General features: G+C 30.8%; 1 protein-coding gene across 1 annotated transcript; it reads left to right on the plus strand.

Moving 5' to 3' along the window:
- Positions 1-699: 699 nt before the first annotated feature.
- Positions 700-9,893, plus strand: LOC134711545 (ras-related protein Rab-1A). Its single transcript, XM_063572196.1, has 7 exons — positions 700-901; positions 2,468-2,540; positions 3,083-3,130; positions 4,543-4,590; positions 5,960-6,055; positions 6,923-7,054; positions 7,534-9,893. The coding sequence occupies exons 1-7, from the start codon at positions 879-881 to the stop codon at positions 7,729-7,731; spliced, it is 618 nt and encodes a 205-aa protein (XP_063428266.1). The 5' UTR covers positions 700-878; the 3' UTR covers positions 7,732-9,893.
- Positions 9,894-12,799: the final 2,906 nt, after the last annotated feature.

Raw genomic sequence — 12,799 nt, forward strand, 5'->3', positions numbered from 1 at the left:
TGGAAATGAAGTTATTGGTTTCTTTCAGGTTCATTTTTAAGGCATTGTCGTTGTTTTGCCCAGGAAAAGAGGCTGGGATATTTTTATTTTTTTTATAAATTCAAAGAAAGGGGGTCAATTTCATCCCTAATAAAACATTTGTGGACTTTTGAAACTTCAAGTATATTCTTCATACTCAAGAGTCTTCATATCATGTGTCAAAGGTAATTTTTAAAAGTGTTTTGCATGTTCAAATTTTCATTCGGCATGTTAAAAAGAGGGTGATTCACATTTTTAAAATGGCTGGATCCGCCCCCTGGGGGGGGTGGGGGGTGTAAATAAAACAAAAATAGTGTAATTGTAGGGGGAGCCCTGATTTTGAAATCACCATCCCCCTCCCAGGTGTAAGAAAAATAATAACGGACCCAAAAATGTTTTAGGCTCCAACCATTTATCTTGCTTGGGCACAGTGGCTTGGGGAAAGGGACAACTATTTTTTTGCCGAAATTTAACATCATGTCAGTCAATAAATGTTGTGATTTTTTTTCTTCAATGACAAGATTTTTACCTTCTAAATAAATATTATTCTTTAGTTTCATTTTCGTATATATATTTATTAGCTACATTTGTTTTTATAAATTTTGATTTATACTCGTATAAAAATACTGCTTAGGAAAAATATTTTGTTTGGACCGGAAGTGTTGACCTCGTGATGCCACGTTGGGTAATGACGTCATATGCAACTGTGCCCACCCCTTCACTGAGCAGTCGCAAAGCGGAAGAAGGAAGCCATTTTGATTCAAGGTTTACAAGTCAAACCTGTCACCGTGTGTTAAATAACTTTATTATCATTTATTGACTGAAAAGAAAACATCTAAATATATTTATCGTACCATATTATGAGCACAATGAACCCCGAATAGTAAGTATTTCTCCCAAACCCTCATTTACGAAAAAGGTTGTCATACGTCATCAAGAGACGGATCGTGTTTTTCATTTCCCAAACACAGCTGATCGAATGAACGCCCCTCGTACACATATGTTAACAACAAGAATACTGAATACAACGGGTGTTCTCCTGTCTGTCAAAGAAACAGTTTATTCGACAAAATATCGTTTCATCTGTGCCCATTTCTGGGGGTAAAGTCCACACCAAAACAAATCCAAATTTGCATCCAGACTAAGAAATACGAATATTTCTTGATGGCATTCCCTCATGGTTACAACTGCAAAACCCTTAAATACAGGATTGGCCAAAGTACTTCAATAAAGATATTGTCTTTAAAACACATATACAGTTAACTTTGATGTTTGATGGACAAGATGGCAGGTCTTTGTATGTCTATACAGTTGAAGACAATAAATTTCTACTTGTCAGAAAGTTTGTGTTCTTGCACATATTTGTTCAAACTCCACTTTCAGCTACACTTTAGAATTTATTAATAAATATTACAATATTGTTACTAAAATTAAATTTTCAATGAATGACAAATGTAAACAAAAAAATACTATTAATAGACATGAACTCATATGTGGTTCCATGTCAGATCTTCCACACAACTAAAATATTTCATGTGTATATTTAGATAAATTAGAATATATATAAATTGACAGTGCACATTATGGTGTAATAATTAGACTACTTTGTATTCAGAACGATGTGTAGTTCCGATATCAGGTATATATTTATTGAACAAGATTGTTAGAAGTTAAAGTGGATACATGCATGTGTGTATATAGTGAATGATGTGTTCATTTCATTGAATTTGAAAGAAAAGTGAAGCAAATTCTTGCTAAAAATGGGAGGATTTCCATCACTAGAATGGGATGGATCAGGATATCGTTATTTTGAAATGTATGTCATATATATACAAATATACATGTTGTTGTACATGTATATATTAGTTATATTAACAATAATTTGACCATGATGGTTAAATAAAAAAAAATAGACCACATTGAACATGTTGAACTTGTATTTTGTTGTTGATATATGCTTGTGTGCAGGAGCAGTTGTCTAAGGTTTAAGCAATTGTGTCTGACGGACAACTCACTGTCAAAGTTTTGCTTGTCCTGCCAAAATTTTTGTGTTCTTTATTTTTTTTCAGAAATTATGACTTAATTTTCATAATACATATTAGTTTATTGTCAAAGTTATGGTGGAAACACACAGAAAATTAGATATATAATAACCACAAAACAAAAAATAAATAAAATGAAACAATAATAAGTATGTTGACAGCTTCCTAAAAAAATACATTGGGGCTGTACATGGTAGGTCAGAATTGTTGATATATTTGTAAAACCATATGAAACTTTTGTTTCATGTTAAAGTCGTTCAACGTATTGGATTTGTTTTCATTTTCAGAAGCCTTCAGATCATGAGATAGGCTCAAACTTTTGCAATGTTGACTATGATTTAGAAAAAATCATATGACATTTTGATAATCTTTTACATGCATTTAAATTTAAATTTATTCTTTTTCAGTGACTACCTGTTTAAACTGTTGTTGATTGGTGACTCTGGTGTAGGAAAGTCTTGTTTATTACTCAGATTTGCAGTAAGTCAGTGTTAAACAATTCAATGTACATGTACATTAAACAGTCTGCAACAAAATCTCTTTTAACTATTATTACATGTATTACTAGACCAATATTATGACAAAGACGTGTCTGGCAAATACTTACTAGTCCACATAAAAAAAATACAAGTCATGGGGTTCAGACGAGTGGCTTTCATAAACAGTACAAACTTCCAAGTTCCAAAAAAATATAATTCAGTACATGTTTACATATTAAACATGTACTTCAGTAGCCTGATTGCAAATAATGATTCAAAGACTTGGAAAGATAGGTTAAACTCATGTACATTGCAGTTGTCTTCATGCTATAAGTTTTCAATACATTATTTGTGAGACTTATTGTGTATAGATATAAATGAATTAAGCACCACTTAATCACAATTTTATCACACCAAGACCAAAAATGAAAGCAGATGTCTGTTTCTATTATGAATTTTCTCAAATGTTTGTGTACTTGCATGTATTTTGTTTATATACAGGTAGATATTGTTAGTTTCAAAAATATTTCTTTTTTATTTCAGGATGACACATACACAGAAAGTTATATAAGTACTATAGGAGTAGATTTTGTAAGTATGGAGACCTAAAACATGTTATGCATGTATAGATTTTAGAATTACCTTAAAAAATCTTTGATAGAATCATGAAAGTACATAATGTGGCATAAAATAGCTTACGGTGGATCGGGAGTATTTGACTGTGCATGAATTAGGCCTAAAAAAATATATGTCTGTTTCCTGTTTCCGACCGACCCTGACTCAAACCCCCCGACCCTAGATCTTTTTATTTAAATCTGGAAAAAAATCGTTTCCGATCCAGATCCGTATTTTATTATGCCCAAACAAAAAATGGCTGCTCCCAGCACAAATGTGCCACAATTAGCGAGTTTAAAAATGACAGCACTTGGAGGATTATTCAATTAAAGCTTCTTTAAAGGGATTAAATCATTTTGGGGTACAGGACCCTAACCAAACATGACATATAACCGACTGCAAATCTGACAGGAAGTGCAAAAAAAAAAAAAAAAAAAAAAAAAGAAATCACGATCTACCGACCCTGATTTTTTGGCCTTGGAAGCAGGAAACAGACATATATTTTTTTTTGGCCTTACAATGCACAAGTATAAGTCGTAAATTCGAAATTATATTTTTGAACAGTTTGATTAATTAGAAATGTTAAATCATTGTAGTTATGTCACTAAAAGAATATTTTCGTTAATATGTGTATCTGTTAAAAGCTCAAAATTACATTTCACCCATTTTCAGCATTTTCCCTATCATATCATTGAAAGAGAAATTGAGAATGGAAATGGGGAATGTGTCAAAGAGACAACAACCCGACCAAATAAAAAAAAACAACAGCAGAAGGTCACCAACAGGTCTTCAATGTAGCGAGAAATTCCCGCACCCGGATGCGTCCTTCAGCTGGCCCCTAAACAAATATACCTATTTAAAAGTAAAATTTTGAGCTTAAATGGCCCGTGACCCCCTATTTTTTTCGAACAATTTGATTCACTCTGTAAAGAATAAATAAACAAAAAAATATGGCACTTCTGATAGAAACATTGAATAGGCCTGAGCCACCTTAATTAAAGCATCTAGTTAATTCAAACTTCTGTATTCTGTGATTAATATCTGTTCGTATTCATCCCTGAATGCATTTTTGTTTGATATGTAAATTGATACCAATTAAAATCCATCATCAAATATTTCTTCATCTAAAATCAATACATTTATTGATGAAATTGAATAAACTTTTAACTCAAAGTACAACACTGTATTAAAAAAGCAAGAAAAAGTTGTACTGACTCTGTGTTACTCAGTAAGTTCTGTATGTAAGGTTTACTATAACCTTCCAACTAACATGACTAAGATTCTTATTATTTGTCATAGGGCTGAATTTAAAAAGACCTGTAATCATCCCTGCTGTATCATGTGTATTGATTAAACAATACATTTCAAGGTTATTTTTTTATTTTCAGAAAATACGAACTATAGAATTAGATGGGAAAACTATAAAATTACAAATAGTAAGTAAAAAAAAGTCCAACATAAAACAGGCCAAATATTTGTTTCATTTTGATGTGCATGAGAAAATTATTTTGAAGTGAAGATTATACCAGTTACTTCCAACTCAATTAGTTTTGTGTTCCTTTGATTGACAATTAGCACAGCAGTTGCAGTCACATTTTCATGTTGATATGCATATCACATTTCTGTGAGAATCCAAAAATATTCCAAGGTTTAATGATGTAAAAAAACCCATAGTGAGAAATAGGTTTGGTGAGCTAAATTCTACAACATATTTTGAATGACTGAAATGAAACTTTACACAGTTACCCATTTACAGTCTTCACGCTGAGTGGCAGCCCAGGCTAGTAAAATTGCTCTCTGGCCTGTAAAAATCATATCTACAGGCAAACAGAATCTACCAAAATAATTTCAAAAATTAAGCTCCAGGCCTGTAGATTTAATAGTTCATCATGAAGACTGCATTTATGTGGATAACAACAAAAAAATGATTCGAAAACAATTCAATGATTCTTTGTAGTAAAGACCATAATTGTTATAGTTTTACCTTTGTCTGTACGTAGGTATGTCCCAAATGGTTTCTGTTCTCTGACTATAGTTTGCCTCAACCAAATGTTATGAAACTTGTACAAAATGCTTATTACCACAAAACAATCATGAATGCAAAACACAGATCAAGTCGGAATTTTGGTGGCGTCACTTTTACCATTCTAAAGTTATGCCCCTTTACAAATGGAAACATTGCTGAGATATTTCTTTCTCTAATCTAACTTAAGTTTTTCTCAACTGAAAGTTATGGAACTAATTTACATTGCTAATTACAACAAAACTCAAATCAGGTACAAATTTCAATATCAATTTTTCAGTTCCTGAGTTATTTCCCTTAATATAAAACATTACGTACAAGCAGTGGCATCATCTGTGTCCAATGGACACATTCCTCGTTTATTTTATTTAGATTAGACCTGAGCTAATATCACAGTCGACTGCCTATAAATGTGAATTGATGTTTTTCATTCAATGCTTTGTAGAAATTTAAAATTTTCATCCATTTAATTTAATTTATGGTCAAGTATACCTTTCCCCAAATCATGTTTTATGAAGCAAGGTCCTATGTGATAACAGTATGTCCATTTTTTTTACAATCTCAAAAATTCAACAATCATCAGTATTCACAACTGCTATTCTCAATGGTTATTATAGACAATTGTTCAAATTCTTAATTATTGCATCTATATACATTACTTTAAAACTTTCTATGCATGTGCATTCATAATAAAACATTGCAACAACACACACTGAACACAATAGATTTTACCTTTATATTAATAAAATTGTTTCTACAGTATATAATGATATTGTTTTTAGTGGGACACAGCTGGTCAAGAAAGATTTAGAACAATAACATCAAGTTATTACAGAGGAGCACATGGTATTATTGTTGTGTATGATGTCACAGATCAAGTAAGTCATGATATTGAAAAATCTGTTAAGTTACTAAATTCAAATGGAATAACACTAAAACAGTAGTTGTCAGTGTAGAAATGGAAGCTATCAATAGTAACAATCAGAACTATAATGATTTATTGTGGTGCAAGTCCGAAGTAAAAAGGGAAGCTGACATACTAAAAAGGATTTCTGTTCAGACTTTTTAGAAGGTTGTGGTCATTCCATCAGTAAATAAACTATTTGTATTGTATTGTATTGATAAAAAAACCTAACAAGTACAAGTTATTAAAGTTGATCCTTTTATTACTTCAGGAAAGACAAATATAAGCATACCTGTGGAATAAGCAATAAGCAATTGAAATATTAATGTATAGTTTGTCTGTTTATCTTTTTTTCTTTTTTAGCCATTGCATGTCAGTTTATTTTGATGCCCCATTCATTGGCATTATTTTTCTGGTCTGTGGATTTGTCCATCCTTCCATCAGTTCATCCTTTCATCTGTCCTGCTTCAGGTTAAAGCTTTTGGTCAAGGAAGTTTTTGATGAAGTTGAAGTTCAATGAACTTGAAACTTAGTACACATGTTCCCGATGATATGATCATTCTAATTCTAATGCCAAATTAGAGTTTTTATCCCAATTTCAAGGTCCACTGAACATAGAAAATGGTAGTGCAGTTGGAGCATCCATGTACTATGGACACATTCTTGTTAATGAATGAGTTTGAATGTCTATGGATATTGTCCACTTGTATAATGTACTCTATTATAGAATTCATGTAAATTGAATTTCAATTGACATTAATAAATCATGATGATGTATTTGTAAAATGCTATAAAAATATGTATTGTTTTTTCAAAAGTTTTGTACTCTTTTTCTTTTCAGGAATCATTTAACAATGTAAAACAGTGGTTACAAGAAATTGACAGATATGCTAGTGAAAATGTAAATAAATTACTAGTAGGAAATAAATCTGACCTGGAAACCAAGAAAGTAGTAGATTATACAACAGCTAAAGTAAGTTATTCATAGTGATGGTATGGATGGGTTGGTTGCTGAAAAGTTATTGATTTAAAAATCACCCATGTACATATTTAATGAATTTTATTAAAACCAGGTATTTGCTGATGATTTTTAAGAGTGATATGACTCTTATATTAATACTAAATCTTTTGAAAATACAATATTTAAGGTTAGATATTCCACAATCACCAATAATCACTGTGAAATATTTTCAGTATGTTTCAAGAATTTTTGTTGCACATCTGTCAGATTCAAATTATTCCAAAAATTGAATCTTGATCTGTCAATCACAAAGAGTGTCTTTTAAATCGGCTAGAATAAAATACTTTTATGTTTAAGTGTTCTTTCAAATCATGGTATTTTGTTGTTGTTGTGAAACATATATATATGCAGAAAATAACTCAGTTTTGCTAATATCTCATTTTATTTACAGCTTTGCAAATTAGAATTAAAAAAAAATCTCTATTTTGCAGGAATATGCAGATTCTTTAGGAGTACCTTTCCTAGAAACAAGTGCAAAAAATGCTACGAACGTTGAACAAGCATTTATGACGATGGCGGCAGAAATTAAAAATAGAATGGGTCCAGTTACAGCTGCAGCTGACAACAAATCTAATGTAAAAATAAATCCAAGTACTCCTGTGAAACAAGGAGGTGGAGGATGCTGTTAATAGACTAAATGTACCGAACTTTTGATTTGAGACCAATTGGGATAACAGAGTTAAGCCCTTGCTTTACTCATAGTCAAGATTTGACAAAAGACTCGTATATATGTGATTAATGTGGTTCAAATTTTGACTTGAGAATTAATTTATAAGTAGGGGTATACATACAGTTACCTTTTGAGGGATTTGTATCTAGCAAGTGCTTTTACAAAGAAAAACTAAATGTAACAAAGTTTTATGGTTCAAAAAGAAATAACTCTGTATTATTTTTCAGTTTTGTAATTTTGAAGAGAGCTTTAAGCAGTTATTTTACATATATTTAGGAAAAAATCCTCACTTTCAATTAACACTAATTTCTAAAATTATCAATTTTCTTTGCCAAATGTGAAATGTAAAATTAGAATAATTAATTGTGATCAATGAACCTTGATATTAGCCTATTAACGGCTGCTTAAGCTAAAGGGGAGATTGATATTTAAGTTATTTAATTCAACATTGATTCTGGCTCCATACTTGTCATGAAGACACAGAAAACTATCTGTGTTGGACATTTGTTTATACACATCATGATTTTATTCACTTATAAATTATAAAATTGTTAAATATTTATGTTTTTTGCTTATTATTGTATAAATATATGTAAATAAGTGAATGAGAGATTGGATATTTGTGTTATTTGTTGCTTTTTACCTTTATCTACATCTTGTAGCAATATCTTATTGAAGAGTCTAACTACAGAAGACTTAATTTCAGTAAACCATACAAAAGAATGGTTAATTATTACTTTCTTTTAATTTTAAAGTTTTCCTTTTGATAACATGAGCAAGTTAATGCCCCAAACCAACATTTTGTAATCACCTATAATTGGTCAGCCAGTCGGGCTGTACACACTACTTGTTAAGAAAAAGGGGGATATGATGATTGAATGATGTGAATTTATTTTGGTATGATTGTAACATTGTAAAACATTAAGAAATTGGGTCAAGAAGAATGAAAAAAAAAATCATAAACATGTATTATCACGCTGATTTCAAAACCTAGATAATTTTATTTGTTTAAAATAAATGCAACTCTGAAGAAATTCTTATTTTATTTGCATAATTTTTTGTGTGTTTACTGTTGTTTATTCTCATAACTCAATTAAAATAAGAGAAAAAAATTATAGATTTGTCTATTAATATATAAGTTAACTGTCTTAATCTTTGTAAGTGTTTCATGAATGGCCATACAATACAATGGAAGATTTTGTTTGAAAAGAAAGTATGAACTATATCAGATTCATAGTGTCTTGAATAAAATACAAATATGTATTAAAAATATTATTTTAAATCAGAATAAAGGAGATGTACCATGCAGTAGAATAAGAAATACTTAAGAGCTTATAAATCTTTTTATGATGTCAGACGGCTTGTAAAATGTCAGTGAACTAAATTAATATTGTAAATATATGTTTATCTATTTATCTAACAATACTTTTTTCATACTCGTACAGTCATGTATTTTTGACAAGTCATTTAATGTATTGCCAGGTTGTTAGATATTGGATTATTATTTTTAGTTGAAGAAAGTACTTGTATACGAAAGATGAGAATATTATATGACCATTCAACATGTTAAGCGCCAAAATATGTTTTTAGACTGTCAGCATGCTTATGATTGTGTTTCTTAATCTTATTCCAAGCTTAACTGATTCATTGCTGGGATTTACTTTCTAAGATTGAGACATTTAATGTATCATGATGTACAATTGTATAACTTGTGCATATCAACTAAGAACTAAACATTGTTCATGTCAATTTAAAAAAAGGCACATTTTGATTCTTTAATATTTCATTGCCTTATTTATTATTTTCCTTTATGATAAATTTCTTACCATGGATCACTTTCAATTAATATTTTAGGTTAGGAAATAAGGTCAGCTTATGTCTTTCATTACACACAATACTTGTTTCCACAAGTAAATATTTTAGACTTACATGTAACATTATATTATATGTGAATGTAGATTTACTAGTTGCATTGAAACTTACATCTATGTACGATTGCACCAATTTTCATATAGTCAGTTACTGTATGTCAGACAAGCAGGCTTGTGTGTCAATGATATGTATATAAGGACATCTATGGAAACATACTTTTCAGTCAGACGATTAAATCTCTCAAATTCACTTTCTTTTTGTATAGTTTCAAATGCCTGTGTAGTTTATTTCAGAGATAACACAAAATGTCTTGCCTTCTCAGTGTGAGACTTACAGATGATGTTCTCTCACTAAATAATACAAAATTTGGTGACTATGTTGAATGAAGCTATCCCATTGAACTAGAGATAAAGGATAAAGTCTGCTTCCTATCTTGACTTACATCTAGAAATTGACAATGAAGGTCAGCTAAAAAACAAAACTTATGACAAAAGAGATGATTTCAGCTTGTGAACTTCCCATTTCTATGTAGCAACATTCCAGCAGCGCCTGCATACGGAGTATATCCCCCAATTGATATGATATTCCTGGGCTTGTATTTCTCATCGTGATTTCCTTGATAGAGGATTGCTGCTCACAAGGACGCTATTAAACCAAGAGTTCCAAATGATGAAGTTGAATCCCTTTGTAAATTTGTTGGACACCATCACTAGTTGGTTGACCGTTATAGAATAACAGTTTCACAGATGATATTGGATATGTTACCCTTCCCTTTCGACGAATGTGTCCTACCGAAATTAGACTATTTAGAGTGTAATAACTTCAGCAACATGATGGATGCCACATGTGACGTAGAATCTGCTTACTTATCTATAACACCTGAGATCACCCCAGTTTTTGATGGGGATTGTGTTGCTAAGTCTTTAGTTTTCAATGTTGTGTCTTCTGAACTACTATTCGTCTTTTTTTTTAGCCATTACCATAAGGGGTATATTTTTCTACATGGTTCTTCTCCAACTTTTAATCAAATGTTTTATGCTTTGAATTTTTTTGGGGGAAAGTCATTTTGACACGTTTTGTATAAGTCATTATGTATTGGATGTTTGTTTCAATTGCAGCCATTTACTTTTATGCATCAATTGAAAGAGGCTGATTAATGACCTTCATAATGGTCAAGTAATGTTGAATTCCTTATAATAGTTTAACATTAAGTTTAAGGATTAGAAGAGCCAACTCTCATAGAAAATTTTGTTATTCTATGCAGTTTCATCACCATCATTGCATTTTAAATTCCAAACGAATAGGGAGATGCTGCCTTGTAATCAGGCTTGCATTACTTTGGAATATGAAAATGTTTTATACAAGTAAAATGAGATGTTAAGTATATATTAATAAAACAGCAACACAAAAAAAAGAGAAGTCTCAGTCCAACATATTGTCTTCAACATAAAAATACTCCTGCACACAAAATGTCAAGCTTTTAAAAGTTGCGCAGATTCTAAAAACAATAAAAATTTAAAAGGCTTCCAAGGATCTGCCATTAATATAGTTTTCTCCACACAACAAAAAGACAAAAAAAACCCAGTATATATGACAAAGGTTCCAATCTTAAAAATTGGAGTTATCTACCTTTGTCTATAATAGCTGTTAAATCTACAACAACCAATGCAATATTTATTTTACTTCCCACTGATAATATGAAGCAATCTTTACCGTATAATGCTTTCAAGCACTTTGATTCAATGTAACAACAGAGTAGCTTAAAAGATGACAGACCATGATCAGTAAGTGACAAACCTGGTTTGATTTGCTTCTACATTTCCTCAATTACAGTTTTAACTGGTTAATACTTTCCAAGCTCAAAATTACAATAAACGTAAAGAAACAAGAGTATCATTGACACTAGTTGTGCCCACATGCGTTATGATTGAGATTTCAGTTTTCCAGTTTTTGCTTTGATTTTGCTGTTTTCATCGGTTTTTCTGCCAGAATAGACAACCAAGGATTTAAGATACAGTTGTCTGTTATATCATAAGTTAAGTTTTAATTCTTTTCTTGTTACCCTTTGAACTTAATTTATCAGAAACTGCACGAGACTAGCTTGCGCCGACTGAATTCTTCAAAAAAATATTTTGACTTCTACAAAAGAATAATCAGTGACGCTCGTATCAAAAAAAATAAGAGTCAAACAAATAAACGAATAAGAGTTCATAGATGATTTAGAATTCTGAATTTTTTTAACCAAAACACAGATAAGTTATTTTGCGATGTATGATAAAATATAACATTTCCGGGATTAACAATCGTAACATATCAAGAACAGAACAATGTGAAAGCTAAACAATATTTTGTAAAAGAAGATTTGAATATCATAAGAATACCAAAGCTTTAATATTGTCAAATTGTAGTGTATCTTTACAGTAAACTTACATTTAGGTACAATATCAGCAAGGCAAATAAGTCATCGTCAGAATTACAGTCGTTAACAATAATATGTCACGAAAGACGTAACAATGTTGACCAAACACGATAGATCTACAAGCGATCATCCAATACTGCAATAATATTCGATATTGATAACAACTGGTTCAATCAATAAACATTGTTCTATTCTTTTGTTTTAATTTCCAAACAAAAAAATACTGTTGTATTTTCTAGAGTTGCCCATCTTTGCACATTTTACTTTTCTCAGTTCAATTCTCTGACGAATGCAATCGAATACAATTTTCAGTGAAATACATTTCATCCAAAAAAAATAAAATGAAGCTGAATCTTACAAGATGGTACTGACACTTCATTGTATAGAAAAAGCCACAACTTCAACTTTTAATACTATTGTGAAAACTACCATTTGGGCTTAAGCCATGACTTTTAATGTAATTGATTTGCATTTGTTGGAATTGGTTGGTATTTTTAAGTTTGAAATTGTATGTCTCCTATTGCAGTTGTTTTTGGTCGGCTATAGAACCATTTTTCATATTAATATGATGTGACTCATGGTCTCATATGACCACCATTTCTTATAAAAACACGAGGATGGATAAATACCTGATGAGGAACTTTCTATTTGAAATAAACACATCATAGATACCAAGAGTGAAATTTTCAAAAAATTTCCTTTGAGTTTGCTATTTTTGTTATTTTACTTTTGAATC

This window comes from Mytilus trossulus, chromosome 3, assembly GCF_036588685.1.
Source record: "Mytilus trossulus isolate FHL-02 chromosome 3, PNRI_Mtr1.1.1.hap1, whole genome shotgun sequence".
NCBI classification, from domain to species: Eukaryota; Metazoa; Mollusca; class Bivalvia; order Mytilida; family Mytilidae; genus Mytilus; species Mytilus trossulus.

Coding starts and splice junctions, on each gene's coding strand:
- LOC134711545 (XM_063572196.1), top strand. CDS start 879: ATGAGCACAATGAACCCCGAATA. Junction 6,056..6,922: donor TGTATGATGTCACAGATCAA/GTAAGTCATGAT, acceptor TTTTCTTTTCAG/GAATCATTTAACAATGTAAA. Junction 7,055..7,533: donor TAGATTATACAACAGCTAAA/GTAAGTTATTCA, acceptor TCTATTTTGCAG/GAATATGCAGATTCTTTAGG.